This window comes from Hyaena hyaena, unplaced genomic scaffold, assembly GCF_003009895.1.
Source record: "Hyaena hyaena isolate Hyena2069 unplaced genomic scaffold, ASM300989v1 scaffold_53, whole genome shotgun sequence".
NCBI lineage: Eukaryota > Metazoa > Chordata > Mammalia > Carnivora > Hyaenidae > Hyaena > Hyaena hyaena.
The window spans coordinates 1,834,744-1,852,244 of record NW_024080686.1 but is presented as its reverse complement, the minus strand read 5'-3'; the positions used below and the strand labels follow the sequence as shown (position 1 = coordinate 1,852,244).

At 53.2% G+C, this 17,501-nt stretch overlaps 1 protein-coding gene across 3 annotated transcripts in view; it reads left to right on the top strand.

The window, feature by feature from the left end:
- Positions 1–1,099: 1,099 nt before the first annotated feature.
- Positions 1,100–17,501, top strand: part of CYS1 (cystin 1) — a 20,703-nt gene continuing 4,301 nt past the window's right edge. For all 3 annotated transcript variants that reach the window (XR_005528268.1, XM_039231040.1, XM_039231039.1), the window contains exons 1-2: positions 1,100–1,917; positions 16,558–16,610. Coding sequence is in view for 2 of the 3 variants with exons in the window: in XM_039231040.1 (XP_039086971.1) it covers positions 1,600–1,917; positions 16,558–16,610 (371 nt within the window). In the remaining variant the exon portion in view is untranslated. The remainder of the gene's footprint in view (positions 1,918–16,557; positions 16,611–17,501) is intronic.

Sequence of the window (17,501 nt, the reverse complement as noted above, 5' to 3'; positions counted from 1 at the left end):
TTACCAATCCTTCTGCAACTCAGGATTCCAGTTAATGCCAAGTCAAGATGGGTGAGTAAGGCTCACGATGTTGGCACTGTTTTACTTCGGAAAAATTGGGTTTTTAAGTAAGTGGGAAAGAGAAAGAAACCGAGTGTGAGTCCCATACAGGCAGAACCAACAATAACATCCCTAGGGTTGAAGAAGTTTCCGTATTTGGGGGTTAGTTCACCCAGAATAATAAGCCTTTTCTTTTATTATCCAATGACCAAAAGCTAGAATTAATGATTAGTACCTATTGGTATTTCCTTTTCTTTTTTTTTTTTCTTTTTTTTTTCCTGGGAGGGGAGAGGATGCTTTCTCTGTTCCCACTTTTTGTAATTTTTCTTTCCTAACCGTGGTTGCTTTTTCTGATGCGGGATTTGGATGAGAGGCAGAGGCAGGCTCTGGGATGGGGCAGGAGGGGAGGCATGGGTGATGAGCTCACAACTTGCTCAAAGAAAGGCTGGAGGGGGGGTCACCCTTTTGCTCCTCAGTCTTAGGTCCCTCCCGCGCGGGAGGCAGAGGGGCAGACATTTGAGGCCTGGGGGCCACTGAGATGCAGGCCCTGTTCATCATCTTAATCCTCAGGTGTTTGTACCCCTTCCCCCGAGTTGAACCACTGAGGGCTGAGAGGCTCGGAGAGGCTCTGGTGGGGCACGGCTGTGATGTCACCTCCCTTCTCTCATCTCGTTCTCTCACAGGCCTGAGAGTTTGCCCGGGGAGTGTTTTCCCGTAAATGAACGAAAAGGCCAGCCAAGGTCTCCCCGAGCCCTGGCTGCACGCGGCTGGTCTCCGTTCCGGGCGGTCGGGACCTGGCCGACTCGGGTCGCAGAGCTGCAAGGGGGTCCCGACCCCAGGCGGGAGGAGGAGACAAGGAAGAAGGCTGAGGAGGGGACACTACACTCCGGATGTCCGTGACCCCTACCGCCCACGGGCTAGGACCCCACCCCCGCCTTTCGGCCGCCCCTGGTTCTGGCCCTCGTCCCTGGGCCTGGACCCCTCACCCCCGACCCGGATCTGCGCTAGGCAAGGTCTGCACCCCCGCATCTCATCCACGCCCCTCAAGCCCAGGTCTGCACCCTGGTGGTCCGTCGCCCCTCTAGAGTCCTCACTCCTCCACCTCCAGGCGCGCATCCGTACCCCCAAACCCCGGCCGCGCCCCCTCCCGAGTCCCCGGCCCCATTCCCGGATCGCGTCCCCACCCCTACTCCTGGTCCCTACCTCCAAACCCCGGCCGCAGCCCCTACCGAGTCCCCGCCTCCATTCCCGGATCGCGTCCCCAGTCCTACTCCCGGTCCGCACCCCTAATCCCTGGCCGCACCCCTTCCCGAGTCCCCGCCCCCATTCCCGGATCACCACCCCCCCTCCCCCGCACTCGAGTCTGCACCCCCAGTACCCGGCCGCGCCCGCTCCCGCGTCCCCGCCCCCATTCCCGGATCGCGTCCCCCCCACTCCCGCGCCGGGTCCGCACCCACGCCCCGGCCGCGCCCCTTCCCGCGTCCCCGCCCCGGCCGCGCTCCCGCCCGGGTCCGCGCTGCGGCGGGGAGACGCGGCTGCTGGGCGGGCGGCGGGGGCGCCATGGGCAGCGGCAGCAGCCGGAGCGGCCGGGCCCTGAGGCGGCTGCGCGGCCCCGACAGCAGGCCTGCGGGGCCCGGCGGGGCCGCCTCGGAGGGCGGGGCGCGGCCTCTGGTCTCGGGGACGGTGGCAGCCGCCCGGGTGGAGGCCCGGGAGGCGGAGGCGGCGGCCGGCCCCGGCCCCGCGGCGCTCCCCGACGGCGGGGACGAGACCCTGCGTCTGCTGGACCAGCTGCTGGCCGAGTCGGCGGCCTGGGGCTCGGGGGAGCCGACCCCGCGGGGCCCCGCGCGACCCGGACCCGCAGGCGGCGCCGGGAGCCGGGTGAGTGTCGGCGGGGCCCGCGGAGCCGTCGGGGCCGCGCTCTGCCCCCAGCGCCCCGGCCGCGCGCGCGCCCCCTCCCGCCTCCGCTCCCGCCAGGCTCCGTCGCCATGCGCGCTGCCCTGTCCCCCTCTGCCCCGAGGGTCACCCCCCGTCTCCGTGTCTCCGAATGCCTCCGAGGTCTCTGCTGATCACGCGGCTTCTTCCCAGGCCACCCCCCCCCATCTTCCCCCTCTCTGCTTCTTCCGGGTGCTGGTCTCACCGCCTCCAGTTTGGGGTGACAGCGCGGGGGATACACACCCCGTGGCAGAAATGCGGCTCCCGGGCTGTCTTCTGGCCAGACGTCGCCTTTCTTTGCTTTTAGAGCCACGCGCCCAGCCTCCTGGCCCAACATCCCAGACTCCTTCCAGCCGGGCTGGGAGCTGGGGGCGGGGGGGAAGGGGGTGCTGGCTCTTCTCTCTCAGCAGGAGGCTGTTAAGTGGTGGGACCGGTAGCAAACGGTGGTTCACAAGTGCCCTGTGCGTCGGACACATCAAGGTCCTTGCCTTGCTGGTGAGGCAGTTCGCATGCTACTGGCTATTTTTGCCCTGCTGTGGGGTCTGGCTTTGGCTGCGCGATCCTCTCTTCCAGCACACTTGTCATAACAGCCCCGTTGTTCTAGAAAAGCAATAAAAATGAGCACTCCGGTTTGGCAGCCGTCTTCACTCCAGCAGAGCAGAATGAACAAGATCTTTACTATCAGCTCCTGGGTTTGGGGGGTACGCCAAAGGCAGCACCCCCCTTCCCTGGAGCCCCCACAGGCCTTGCCTAACTGCTGGGGGCCGAGGGGCAGGGGACGCGAGGGAAGGGTTTTCCTGGGCCGCCACCGAACTGTAGAGCCCTGAAAATGCCCCCGTGAGGGCTGGGGAGGGGCATTGGCTCAAACCAGACAGTGCAGAGCGCCTTTCTCCGGGTCCCCCCCCCCCTCCCAGTATGTGGGACTGGATTAGTTCACGGATTCCTTCAGGACGACATCACCATTCAGTTATATAACCCTGAAGATGGACACACAGCTGAGAAACCGGGGGGAAGTTCCGAGATAGTGTGAAAGCCATCATTTAGTGCTGGGGCTTCCGGGGCCACGGAAACTTCCGAAGTGCAAAGGAGAAGGAACAGGAAGACTGGGATTCCTCTGACTTGGTGAGCAGCACAGTGAGTGTCCGGCTGCAGGGCCGCCTCACTCTTGCAGTCGTTTCTCTGTGCCCGGCACCGCTCCAGGGGTAAAGGGGACACGCATGGCACTGGGTCCTTGCCTAAAAGAAATCCTCAGTCTAATGGGGGGGGGGGGAGATCTGCAGACAAAAAGCAGAAGACGGTGCGGCAAGAGACCTGCGTAGAGTCCACAGGACAAGCCCCTGGAGAAGTCAGGGTGGCCCTCCAGCAGGGCAGTTGCCCCCAAATCTGGAAGGATCTTTGGCATTAATTAGCCAGGCAAACAAGCCGAGGAGCGGAAGGCATTTGCGCAGGGAGAACCTCGTGTGTGTATGTGTGTGTGTGTGTGTGTGTGTGTGTGCAAAGGCAATGGTGCTGTCACAGGCGGTGCTAAGGTTTTCCCATGTTAAGGAGTTCGGATTTCATCATAAAAGCGCTGGGTGTCTTTGAAGCGGTCGGGGAGTGACGTTCTGTCCACAAGTGGCTGTCGGGGGAGGGACGGGGCCAAGCAAGCCCAGAGCCAAAGTGGCCAGCCGGGGGGCCGTGTCGGTGGTCCGGGGAGCAGGTCCTGAGCGAGGCAGGACGGTCAGGGGGCTGCAGGGGAGAGGAGTCAAGAGGCACCTAGGAGGTAAAATGGGCCAGCTCTGGTTGTCCCTGTGTCCCTGTGTCATAAGTGTTTCCTGAGTGGATCCTAGAATCATAGATTATTCGATCTGCAAGAAAGCTCCTGGAGTCCAGTTATTTTCAGGTCTGGAAAAGACAAAGTGAAAAGGTCAAGGTCTCCTAATTTCCTGACTGTTAAGGTCACAGTTAGAAGGTTAACTGCCCGGACGCTCAAGTGTGGAGTTCATGCTTTTTGCTTTATAGATTACGTCCTTTGATTGTCTGGGCAATTGTACATCTTGTAAGACCTTCAGGGTTAGCAAGACAGCGTTGAGCTGGGAAAAAAAATTGGTCTTTCGATGGGTCAGTATGGAAACCCATATGGAGAAGTCGGACTTGCTTCAGAATGTTAGAAATCATGTTTCTAAGGAAAGAGCGAATGCTTGATTGAGCAAGTTAATAACACAATTTAAATGACTTTAGGAGGGAGGGTGAAAACCTTCCTTAGGTTATAAATTATCTAGCATTTTGGAAGAGAGAGGAGTTCTTCATAAGGGAATCTCAAACTCAAGTGAAATTATCCCTTTAAGCACCCATGTTTAAACATTTTAACCACTGTTGATTAGAATTTCTTGGAGACTGATTATGCGTATTGTCTCTGAACTATTATCCTGAGTATTCTGTATTACATGCGACTGTGTTCAAGAGTAGTTAAAGCTAATATTTTTTTTTATTCTTTTTTTTTTTTTTTAATTTTTATTTCTAGGAGAGAGCGAGAGAGACAGCGTGAGCAGGGGAGGGGCAGAGAGAGAGGGAGTCACAGACTGAAATGGGCTCCAGGCTCTGAGCTGGCAGTCAGCACAGAGCCCGACGCGGGGCTCAAACCCACGAACTGGGAGATCATGACCTAAGCGAAAGTCGGACGCTTAACCAACTAAGCCACCCAGGCGCCCCTAAAGCTAATATTTTAATGTGCAGTGGGGTCTCAAACGTGTATTAACTCTTTTTAATCTTTAACATTATCATCATCCGTTTTTACTGATGGGAAAGAGGATACGGGCACAGAGAGGTCAAGCAACTTAGCTAAAGCCACACAGTTATGGCAGAGTGGGGATCAGGCTCTTGATAGTCGGGCTTCTGTAGCCTTATTATCAAAGTGTCCCCACCAGCTGCGATACCCGTGATGCCTCTCTGCCTTGGTCCACTGCCAGTCAGCAACTGTCACAGCCTCTCTGTGTCCCCTGCCCTAGAGGGCCCGCCCTCTGAGAGCTGCCCTTTGGGGGGTGGAATCACATAAGCACGAGGCTTGGTGACAATTGCTTCAGTCCATCAAGTGCTCTTTTTGGTCTTATTTCTTAATTCTTGGTTGTTTCCCTGATACAGTTAAGGTTACTGGATACGAATGAAGTATTGCCATGTTCTAAAACTGGAATTTTTTAAATTGAGTGTTAAGAAGTATTTCAATCAATCGTATATATCTCTATATATGACATATGTCCCTTTCTCTGTAGAGGTATACATGAGGAGCATATAGCTACATAGAGGGGCTACTGCCATGGTCCTGGTGGCATTATGTTGACATCATAACAATATTATCAATCAATCAATCTTACAATATTCTATTTTGAATTTTTATACCTAAACTATTTCATAACCAGCTTTTCATATTGGTGCATAATGTTCTTTTTTTTAATTTTGTAAATGTTTCTTTATTTTTTTATGGTTTATTTATTTTTGAGACAGAGAGACACAGAGGATGAGCAGGGGAGGGGAAGAGAGAGAGGGAGACTCAGAATCTGAAGCAGCTCCAGGCTCTGAGCTGTCAGCACAGAGCCAGACGCGGGGCTCAAACCCATGGACTGCGAGATCATGACTTGAGCCGAAGTCGGACGCTCAACCAACTGAGCCACAAAGGTGCCCCGATGTTTCTTTATTTTTGAAAGAAAGAGTGAAAGCAGGGGAGGGGCAGAGAGAAGGGGACAGAGGATCCAAAGTGGGCTCTATGTTGACAGCAGACAGCCCTAGGCAGGGCTCAAACTCAGGAAGCATAAGATCATGACCTGAGTAGAAGTTGGACGCTTAACCAACTGAGCCACCCAGGTGTCCTTGCTGCGTAATATTCTTAATTATTATTTTAATAAATCCAAAATATCCACCAAATTTATGTATATTAATTCACTAAACCATCATCTATTATGTCCTGGATTCGTTTCCAACTTCCTGCCCATGCCGTGTTAGGTGTGCAAGGATGAATTCCTTTCCCAAAATCAGTGGCACTTTAAGATCAACAGTATTCTGGGGCACCTGGGTGTCTCGGTTAAGCTTCCGACTACAGCTCAGGTCATGATCTTGCAGTTCGTGGGTTCAAGCCCCGCATAGCCTGGAGCCTGCTTCGGATTCTGTGTCTCCCTTTCTCTCTGCCCCTCCCCAGCTCGCACTTTGTCTCTCTCTCTCTCTCAGAAATAAACATTAAAAAGATTTTAAAAAAAGGAATACGTTTAAAAAAAAGATCAACAGTATTTAGTGGAATATTGAAACTGAAAACTATTTAGGATGGGAAAACTGTGAGAAAAGCTAATGATTTGGATTTGTGTTTTACTAAGTTATTTAATCAAATTATAATTTCTTAAAAAGGCAGCAGTATCTCTGCCACTTCGTGCTCTATTAATTGGGGGAAACGTACCGTCTACTATTGATCCACACATTCAGTATATATATATTAGAGCCCGTACACGTGCCAGTCTGCCTTGGGCGCTGGTTGTACATCAGTGAATCAAATAGACCAAACCTCTGCTAACATTCTGATCATGTTAAGTCCAACAGTGAACAAAATAAAGAGGAAGAGGGAGAGGGAGAGAGAGAGAGAGAGAGAGAGAGAGAGAGAGAGAGAATCCCAAGCAGGCTCCATGTCCAGCAGAGCCTGACATGGGGCTCGATCTCACGGCCATGAAATCAAGATCTGAGCTAAATCAAGAGTCTGCTGCTGTTGAACCCACTGAGCGATCCCCACTGGGATCCCTGAGAACACAGGGCCATAGCGAGGGACGCAGACTACAGACAGAGACGCCCGTTTTCCCAGTGGATTGGCTCCGGGATGTGTGAGACAGAAAAGGGCCAAAGGTGACCCCAAAGTTTCGGGTTTGAGCAGCTAGAAGGATGGAGTTGCTGTCGGCTGGCGTGGAAACGGGGACAGGACAGGTGTGGAGTGTCATTAATCAGAAACCTGGTTCCGAATGCGTTAAGCCCGACGTGCCTACTCGACACCCAGAAAGAGCCAAGCGGACAGGTCTTTGTGAGAGCTCGGCGCTCAGGGGCGGGGTTGGGTTTGGAGCCAGGAGTGTGGGAGGAGGCGGCAGGGAGGAGCTCAGAGCTGCGGCCGGAGCCCCGCTGGCCATGCTGGCACCTGCCTGGGTCCGGGTGCTGGGGTTGGAGCCTGTGAACCCGCGTGCGAGGAGGCGGAGGAGCGCGCACTGCCCTGGTCAGACGTGCAGAAGACGAGGGAACGTCCAGCAAAGGGGGCGCAAACCAAGCGGATGCCGCGTCTGAGAAACCAAGTGTTTGCGGTTAAATGCGCTCGTGAAATTCAAGGGCACCCTTAAGGAGGAAATTTTGATGCCGTCCAATGAAATAAATTCAGCACCTTTGCTACCAGATTATAGTTAAGACTTTGTTCGCCCTGCCTGATAAATCTGGGTCGCTCTGGATCTAGGGAAGTTTGTTTTCTGGGAACTTTATCATTGCTGCAAATGTAGCAACACCTTTTGGTAAGAAGGTCTAGGCCAATAACGTCTTCTAGTGAGGCTGAATGAATCCAGCTCCCGCCATTGTGGCAGAGGCTCCGTTTTGATCTAGCGAAGGAAGGCCGGGATAGTTCTTATCCCTTACCACCCGCCAGGACGTCAGAGTGACCCTGCTTCACAGCGGCTCGGGGGTGTGACGGTGAAAACAAGCGATCAAAATGGTTTGAGGGCTGGAAAGCAGTCAGTCTGACTCTTGCTTTCGGCTCAGGTCATGATCCCAGGGTCATGGGGATTGAGCCCCATGGCGGGCTGGGTGTGGAGCCTGCTTAAGGTTCTCTCTCTGTTTCTCTCTCTCTCCCTCTGCTCCTCTGCCCCCCAAAAGTCCCCCAAAAGTGATGGGTAGTATGAAAGACTTTTGGCAAAAAAGCCACTATTTTGAAGACAATTACCCTCTTGTCTGCTTTTAAAGCTAACCTGTAGCAAAGAACACAGGGTTTTTTTGGCAGCAGCCTTATATAGTTTTTAATTAATTAATTAATTAATAATTTATTGTCAAGTTGGCTGACATGCAGTGTGTACACTGTGCTCTTGGCTTCAGGAGTAGGTTCCCATGATTCATCGCTTACATACAACACCCCGTGTTTGTCCCAACAAGTGCCCTCCTCTGTGCCCATCCCCCCTCTCCCCTGCCCCCCCATCAACTGTCAGCTTGTTCTCTGTATTTAAGAGTCCCTTATGGTTTGCCTCCCTCTCTGTTTGAAACTATTTCCCCCTCCCCTTCCCCTATCATCTTCTGTTAAGCTTCCCAGGTTCCACATATGAGTGAAAATATATGGTATCTGTCTTTCTCTGCCTGACTTATTTCACTTAGCATAACAGCCTCCAGTCCCATCCACGTTGTTGCAAATGGCCAGATTTCATTCTTTCTCGTTGCCGAGTAGTATTCCATTGTATAGATAAGACACATCTTCTTTATCCATTTATCTGTGGATGGACTAATTTTTTTTAATGTTTATTTATTTTTGAGAGACAATGCAGGTGGGGGAGGGGCAGAGGGCGAGGGGGACAGAAGTTCTGAAGCGGGCTCTGCGCTGACAGTGGAGAGCCCAATGTGGGGCTCGAACTCACGAACCATGAGATCATGACCTGAGCCAAAGTGGGGCATTTAACCAACTGAGACAAGAACATGAATTTAAGTGGTAGTAAGTGGCATTTGATCAATCTAGGATTAATTGAAGAGTAAAACATAGTGTCGACCCCAAAATGTCGTGACTGTGTCGTGGAGGGCCTTGTAAATGCACAAGTGTCACTCAGCACGGAAGCCGTGCAACGGGGGCGTGGAGGGGTGTTACACACAAGGAGCCACGTAGTCCCATCTGAGGCAGGGGCCTTCCCAGCGGACCTGAGGCCTAAGTTGGTTGGTTCTAAAGGATCCGTCGAGTTTTCCAGCAGTGGGAAAAGGATGGAACGTTCCATCCAGAGGGAACGGGTGTAGAAAAACCCGGAACGATGAGGGTGCAAACCACATCGCTTTGGGTCAAGATTTCATGACCTTCTAGGCTAAGGGCTGGAACTTCAGCCTGTAGGCAGTGGGGAGCTGGTGGAAGTTTCCTGTCGTTTACTGTATTGAAATGTTGATTTAAAAACCAGAAGAGGTAATATACACGCACAAGAGAAAAAATGTAGAAGGTGCCCTGAAAAGAAGGTTTCCCTTCCACTGTCCCCACCTCCCCCCCTTCCCTAGAGATACCACTGTCTTTCTGGAGCCTCCTTGCCAGCCTCCCTTTACAAAGGCCCCAGGTGGCGGGAGGGAGGGGAGGAGAGGAGACTGCAGGAAGCGGGGCGCTCAGGTAGGAGGGACGGTGCTGCTCCAGGTCAGAGGCGGTGACACGTGGCTGTGACTCGCAAATGAAGGCGAGGTTCTAGAAAGGCTCCAATGCTTCTTGCCTGTGTAGTTGAGTCCATGATGATGCTCAGTGTTGTGCAAGTTCGGGTTGGGGTGTGAGGCAGGCAGGTTCCCTTGGGCTGCAGACATTCACAAGCACTGCAGACAGCCCTGTGGATGCCAGGCGCGCGGTGCCGGGCGCTGTGGTTGGAGGAGAGGAATGCTGAGCCCGGGGGCATCACGCACTGAAGGAGGAATCTTCCCCCCACCACCTGGTGGCGGGGGGGGGAGCCGCCACAAAAACAGTGGGATTTCAGACTGTGAGAGGCACATGCCCGGAGCGGAGCTGCGCGGAGGGTGTATGGCCTCAGACGGCTCCCTCCGGCCACACTTGCGGGGTGTTGGCTGCTGTCCCTGGCTGCGGGGCGGGGGTGGGGGGGCTGGCTGTGTGAGTCAGGGCTGAGAGCACAGTCCCGCCCCCCCCCGCCCCGTGCCTGGCCCGGCACCAGGCCTCCGCAATTGCCACTGTGTCCTGGTGTAGAGGTGAAGAAATGCACTGGGCAGGGCGTCCTCCAGGGGTGCATGACCCCAGGGTGATTTTCTGGGACAGGAGATTGAGACTTAGGGGCGGGGACAAGCCCTACCTGTGCTCAGGTGAGGGGGGCCAGCCGTGGCTGGGTCAGGACGGGGTGCTCGCGTCCCTCCAGTGCCAGGAGCCGGCGACCAGCAAGGAAGGCAGCTCCCAGCCCGAGGCCACCGGGTCAGGTTGCGTGTCCACCAATGTCTGGGACCCAGGAGTCTCTTTAGAGTTTGAGGATCAGAGCGCTAGCCCTGGAGGGGCCTGAGGGACCTGAGGGCCACCTCCCGTTTAAGGCGGAGGCCTCAGCAGGAGGGCGGACACACCCGGTGGATGGGGAGGACCGCACGGTGGGCACCAGGCCCCCTGTGGTCCCTCCCTGAGTCCAGCCAAGTCCTCGGTGTTTATAGTTATGTGAAAATGTATGTGACTGTGATTTATAAGGTGATAAAATGCTATATAAACGCAATTTATTGTCATTTCCCTCCAATCCTGCCCCTTTAAGCTTGGGGGGGGGGCGGCCTGGCCTTCTTTCTCTTTGGAAACAGTCCTGAAGGCGTGGCCTCGTGGAGGGAGGGAGGGGCTCCAGGATTGGTGGTCTCAGAGTCAGGGCCTTTTTTTGAAAAAGTCTGGTTGTCAATTAACAACGCGGAACAGGACCCACGGTGGGGGTGGGGGGGGCCCCCCTGCAATGTTTGCGGCCTGGGAAGCAGCGGAGTGGGGACAGGCGCGCCCTCTGGCGGTGATGGGAGGGCTGAGACCGAGGGCAAAACGCTGGAAATGACTGAGGGGGGGTCGGGGAGGTGGAGGTACCGCGAATCCCCTTACTCTGTTGTCTACACTGCATGTGTCCAAATATCCATACTGAAACGCAAAAAACCCAATCAACCAAACAAACCTGAGCTTCAAAGAAGGAGAATTCTTCAATAATAAAGAAGGGGGAAGTCTACCCTTGCTGTGGAATATTACCCAGCAGTAAGAGGGAGTAAACTATTGGGGCACCTGGCTGGCTCAGTCCAGAAGAGCAAGCGATTCTTGACCCCAGGGTCATGAGTTCAAGTCCGACATTCGGTGTAGAGTTCACCTAAAAAAATTGTTTTTTTGTTTTTTGTTTTTTAAAAAAGGGAGTGAGTTATTGACACACACAAGATGGATGCATCTCAGATTCACTATACTGAATGGAGCCAGAAAGAGGGTGCACGCTCTGTGATTCCGTGGGTCTTGGCTTCCACAGAGTGTACACGAATCTGCAGTGATGGGAGGCAGGTGGATGGTTGCCCGGAGACGGGAGGTCAGTGCAGGGGAGGAGGGGCCACAGAGGGCCTGACCGTGATGACCATCTATAGACATGTGTCGTGCCCACCAAGCTGGATTCTTTGAGCATCTGTGGCTTGTTTTGTGTCAATTATCCGCATCGTTGGTATGTGTATGTATATGTACATATAAAGCTGTTACACGTGAAGGGCTGATGGGGAGGACTCTCGAAACAAAAGAAGCAGAATATATATATTTTGGTAAATAAAAGATGCAGTGAATTTTCTAAAAATTAACCACTGATACTTCACCTTTCTCAAAAACCCTTAGTTGTAAGAGTCAGAGGAAACCGTAAGAGATCATCGTATTCACCCCTCCTCCCTCCTCTTTTCTGCTTCTCTGGCAGCTCTGGCTGCTTCAAAGGCTCTGTAAGATCTCGGGTGATGACACATCCCCCGCCCGCCCTTACACACTCACACGCTCCCCCAAGCTCAGCCCGGTTCCCACACCCCCCCCCCCCAGGGTCTGGGGTGTGTCTGGCCCAGGCGGCCAGCTGGCAGGCTTTGAGAACTTGTGTCTGCACTAGGTCAGGAGCGGCCGGCAGGGGCCGCCGTGTCTTTGCTTTTCATCCAAGTCCCCGGCCGCTTCAACAAAGCTGCGTTTCTGGAAGGGCATCTAACACATTCCGCATCTGAGACAGTCAAGTTAAAAGCTGGCCAGGAAAGGACCCTGCGTTCAAAACGCAGGCACAGGAAGACGCATCAGCACACGTTACGCAGATGGAACAGAGTCGAGCCATCAGGGAAATTACAAAAGCAAGAGTATGACCTTCCTTCCGACCCCCTCTGTAGGTGTGCGGCTCACGGAGGGCGGGCTGGTGGCCAGCAGCATGTCCCCGTCAGGGGTAGGGAAGGCAGCGGCGAAGTGGAGACAGGCTGATCACGCGAAGGTTTGACCCTCGGTCGCCCTCCTGATGGGAGAAACTGCATTCGTCACAACCCACAACACAGTCTGGGGGTCAAGGGAAAGGCCAAAGCTGGAGACAACAGAAGCTGGTTCCCACAGAAACTGACAAGAGAGAACAGGATGACATCATAAAAAGCAGCCCAAGGATGGTTGGCGTCCCGGGCATGCAAGGGGGCCCGGTGACCGGAGGCTGAAGGGAGGCTGGCTGGTATCGCTATAAGCGAGAACTTTCGTACGTGCCCACGGGAATCGGAAGCGGGGCCTGGAAGAGATCTCTGCGCACCCAGGTTCACAAGAGCGTTATTCACAGCAGCCAAAAGGTGCAAGCAACCGACGGACGATCGCAGCGACAAAACACGGCGCGTGCCACTGCAGGGTATTATTCAGCCTTGAAAAGGAAGGAAATCATGGCACGTGCTACAGCGCGGCTGAAACGCAAAGACACGTCAACTGAAATAAGCAAGATGGGAAAGGACAAATACTGTGCGATTCCACTTAGATGAAGGGTCCACTCAGATTCATGGACAATAGAAGGGGTGGCTTCCCAGGGCTTGGGGTGTGGGGGGGCGCACGGGGGCGGGGAGTCGTTTAACGGGGACCGAGTTTCTGTTGTGCAGGATGGACAGAGCTCTCAGAGACTGTTTGCACAACAGTCTGAAGGTACTTAATGCTGAAGCGTACACCTAAAAATGGTTAAGATGGTAAATGTTAGGCTACGTGTATTTTATCGCAATAAAACTTTATTTTTTAAAACTAAAAAGAGCATTCGGACAGTCTGAGCTGCTCAGAAGGAATGGGGGGATTCAGGAGGCAGGGGAGGGAAGTGCGTGTGTGTGAGTGCGTGTGTCACTTCCCGTCCTCTGTCTTTGCTCCACCCCCCAGAGGCAAAAATAAGTTTTCAGAGAAATGGGCCACGACATTGGCTCTGCGGTAGGAAGATCTCCCGTCGCCGGCTGCCGCGGCGGGCTCCCCGGGGTCCCCTGCACGGGGGCCGTGCACCTTGACCATGTGGCCACCTGCAGACGGTGCTGGGCAGGCAGAACGGCCGTCTCCGGACAGCGCATTGAAGCGGGCTGCGCTCCCACTGCTGCCCGCACAGCGCAGCGTAGGAGGGACTGACCCTGTGTGCGCTTCCTTCCACCTCCCACCGCGAACGTTTCCCAAGAAACTTGTCAGAACTCATTTCTCAGGGAACAACGTGTTCTGGAGCCTCTCTCCTTCCGCCTTGAAGACCAAGACATTCTCTGGGCTAACTCATCATGCGCCCCGGTCACCTTCCAGCGGGGCTTTGTCAGGCGTTACTCTAGACTGGACGCTCGTTCAGATACTTACTGGTCATCTCGAGGGTGGGTGTTACGCTGAGGATGAGCTGGTGGATAATCTCTCATCTCACAGCAGCCCTGGCGGGTAAGTCCCCATTATGCAGATGGGTACACAGGCCCAAAAAGCCTCACAGTCCACCCAAAGGCATATCATTATTCAATGGCAGAACGGGGGCTTGACCCCTTTTCTGTATTATGCTGTTTTTACTCTACTGTGCCGACTGCTGTGCAGATTTTAAACTCAACGTTATAGCAACCCAGTAACTTGACATACAACTTAATTTGGTAATTACTTTGCGTTTATTGTGTGCCCAGCTTGGAGAGCTGTAACCTTGGGAGAGGTGATACTCTTGCTGGGGAGGGCTAATTGGTTGATCACTAGAGGGCAGTGTCGTATACAGCATGGGTCCGATGATGATAGAAATGGTAATAGCTGACACTTACTGAGAACTTACTAAGTGCCAGGCACTTTGGAATTACCTTAAACTATCTCACAGAAAGCTTGCTTTTCACATGGAAAACCAGGGGTGCCCGGGTGGCTCAGTCGGTTAAGCATCTGGCCCTTGATTTTGGCTCAGATCATGATCTCACAGTTCATGAGTTTGAGCCCTACGTCAGGTTCTCTGCTGTTAGTGCAGAGCCCACTTCGGATCCTCTGTCCCTCTCTCTCTCTTTCTCTCTGTTCCTCCCCTGCTTCCGCTCGCTCTCTCACTAAATAAATAAATAAATAAATAAATAAATAAATAAAATAATCAACTATGCAAAAGGCCCAGTGAAACCAGAAGAAATAATAGTCAGAAGGGGCACCTGGCTGCCTCAGTTGGTGGAGAGGATAACTCTTGATCTCGGGGTTGTAAGTTCGAGCCCCACATTGGGTGTTGAGATTACTTAAAAATAAAATTAATTGTTTTCATTTTATTTATTTGAGAGAAAAGAGAGGGTGTTTGTATGAGCACAAGAGAGGGGCAGAGGGAAAGAAAGAATATTAACCAGGCTCCACGCTTAGCACGGAGCCCAGTGTGGGGCTTAATTTCAGGACTCTGGGTTGATGACTTGAACCAAAATCAAGAGTCGAAGGGATGTGCAACCAACTGAGCCACCCAGGTGCCCCCATAATAAAATCTTTAAAAAGTAATAGTCAACAAATATAGATCAATGAAGACTTCAGGTATTTGGATCACCAGGCACAGATTATAATCAATTTATGTTTATTCTGTTTAAAGAAAATACCTACAAAGGATAAGGGCCTAGAGAAAGTGACCGAGTATATTTGAGAAAGAACCAAACAGAACTTGCAGAAATGGAGGCTGGAATAAACAAAGTTAAAGGTCCCGAGGTCTGGGTTAGCAGGAGATTAGACAGACACAAAGAGAAGCTCGGCGAGCTGGAAGACAGAGCTGGAGAAAAGACCCAGAGCATAGCAGCCAGATGAGGGTCTGATCAAGGATGCTGCAGAAAAAACCACAGCAGATGTTATGGTGTAGAACAATAGAAACTTTCCTTTTCAATAAGGGAGCAAGACAAAGATGCCTATTATCATCACCTCTTTTCATGTAATATCAGAAGTACAGAAAGGTTAGGGGGAAATCAAATGGCCATTATGTCCAGAGAATGGGAATGGGAACAAAAGCAATACAAAAAGAATCTGTAAATAGATTATTAAAATTAATATGTGAATTGGCAAGATCACTGACCCCCCTCCCCCCACCAATATGTAAATTTCTGTTACATTTCTGCAACAAGAGAGACAAAATAAAATTTTATTTAAAAGAGATGACATAGGGGAGTCTGCGTGGCTCAGTTGGTTGAGCATCTGACTTCAGCTCAGGTCATGATCTCACGGTTTGGTTCGTGAGTTCGAACTCTGTTGGGCTCTGTGCTGACAGCTCAGAGCCGGGAGCCTGCTTTGGATTCTGTGTCTCCCTCTCTCTCTCTTCTCCTCCCCTGCTCTCTCTCTCTCTCTCTCTCTCAAAATTAACAAACATTTAAGAAAAGATGATGTTGATGGAGCAACTGGGTGGTTCAGTTGGATAAGCATCATAACCTCGATTTCAGCTTGGGTCTTGATCTTATGGTCATGAGATCAAGCCCCACATCAGGCTCTGTGCTGATCGCAGGGCCTGCCTGAGATTCTCTCCCTCTGCCCCTCCTCTCTTGCCTGCAGTCGTGGTCTTTCCCTCAAAAAAGAATTATTTAAATAAATTTAAAAAGAAAAGAAAAAGAAAAAAGATGACATTGATCATAGCATTGCTGTTGACTGTGAATGGAGAAGATATCAGTTCCCTCCAAATGATCTATCATTTAATATAAACCCAACAAAATCCCCAAGATGTTTTCTTCCCATGGAGTATGACAAGTTGTTCTCAACACATATAAAGGCAAATGCAAAGAACCACGAGTAGTCAAGACTCTATTTTTTTTTTAATGTTTTACTTATTTCTGAGAGAGAGAGAGAGGCAGAGTGAGCAGGGGAGGGTCAGAGAGAGAGGGAGACACAGAATCCAAAGCAGGCTCCAGGCTCTGAGCTGTCAGCACAGAGCCCGACGCAGGGCTCGAACCCACGAACTGTGAGATCATGACCTGAGCCGAAGTCAGACGCTTAACCGACTGAGCCACCCAGGCGCCCACCAAGACTCTTTTTCAAACAAGGTGGCAGGACTCGCTTTAGCAGGGGTTAAGGCTCATTCTAAAGCTGTGGCTGTAGGGACAGGGCAGCGCAGCCACAGGGGCGAGGCATCGACTGCCGGGAAAGCCCACAGACAGATGTGTGCTGCGTCTACGCACCCTTGTTCTGGGACCGAGAAAGCTTGGCCGAGCAGAGAGGGAGGTGGACGGTGACCCCTGGAGGTGGGAGACAGGGGTGCGGCCAGGGGGCAGGGAGTTGCTTTGTGCGAGCTTTGCCAAGTCACCCCCGCCCCGGCCCTGGCCTTCCCACCTGTGAAATGAGCAGATGGAGCTAGAAAGCAGGAGGGAAACTTCCCGGCGCTGGCCTGTCTCGTCCTGGGTTGAACGTGGTGGCCGTCGTCTGCCGACAGGAGGCCAGAGCCTTGGGCAGGATGCGCCGTGGACAACCTTCTGATGCTTCTTCCTTTTGTCGCTCTCAAGGTGCCCTCAAGGCCGAGCGCTGACGACCCCCCAGGGAGCAGCAGCGTCTCCGGGTAAGTGCCAGGCTGGGGCCAGCACGCTGCCTCTGCCAGAAGCCACTCCTTTTTTGTTTGTTTGTTTGTTTTTTAATGTTTATTTATTTATTTTGAGAGACAGAGAGGGAGGGAGGGAGAGAGAGAATCCCAAGCAGGCTCCACATGCCATCACAGAGCCCGATGCGGGTCTCGATCCCAGGACCTGAGAGATCACGACCTGACGCTTAAGAGTCGGACGCTTAACCGAGGGGCCCCCTGGTGCCCGGAAGCCACAGCTCCTGTGTGGCCTCCAGCTGCCCCCAGAGCCTCTGTGTCTCACAGGCCACCGTCCGGATGCAGCCCTATCTTTAAAGGGAAGGCCCGGCCACGGGAGTGTGCAGAAGTCCTGCGGCCTCACGGCCGCGCTGCTCTCCCCCCGAGAGAGGCCAGCCTGACCCCCATCGCTCGTTCTCTCTGGAAATGTGTGCGGTGGCGCATCTGTGGAGGAGACGCGGGCCTTAGCCTTCGGGAGCCTGTAGCCCAGAGGGATGGCAGATGGGTCCCCTGTCGTGCCATCACAGTTTTATCAGGAAAGTGCTTTTCAAACACCTGTGGGGGCGCCTGGCGGGCTCAGTCGGTTAAGCGTCTGACTTTGGCTCAGGTCATGATCTCGCGGTTCGTGGGTTCGAGCCCCGCGTCAGGCTCTGTGCTGACAGCTCAGGGCCTGGAGCCTGTTTCAGTCTGTGACTCCCTCTCTCTCTGACCCTCCCCTGCTCACACTCTCTCTCTCAGAAATAAATAAAACATTAAAAAAGTAATAAAGTTTAAAACAACAACAACAACAAAAGACGCCTGTCATGTCAGCGAAGGACCCCGGCCCGGGGACCAGGCCCTCTCTGTCTGCCGCAGGCCCCCCCCCCCCCCCCCCCC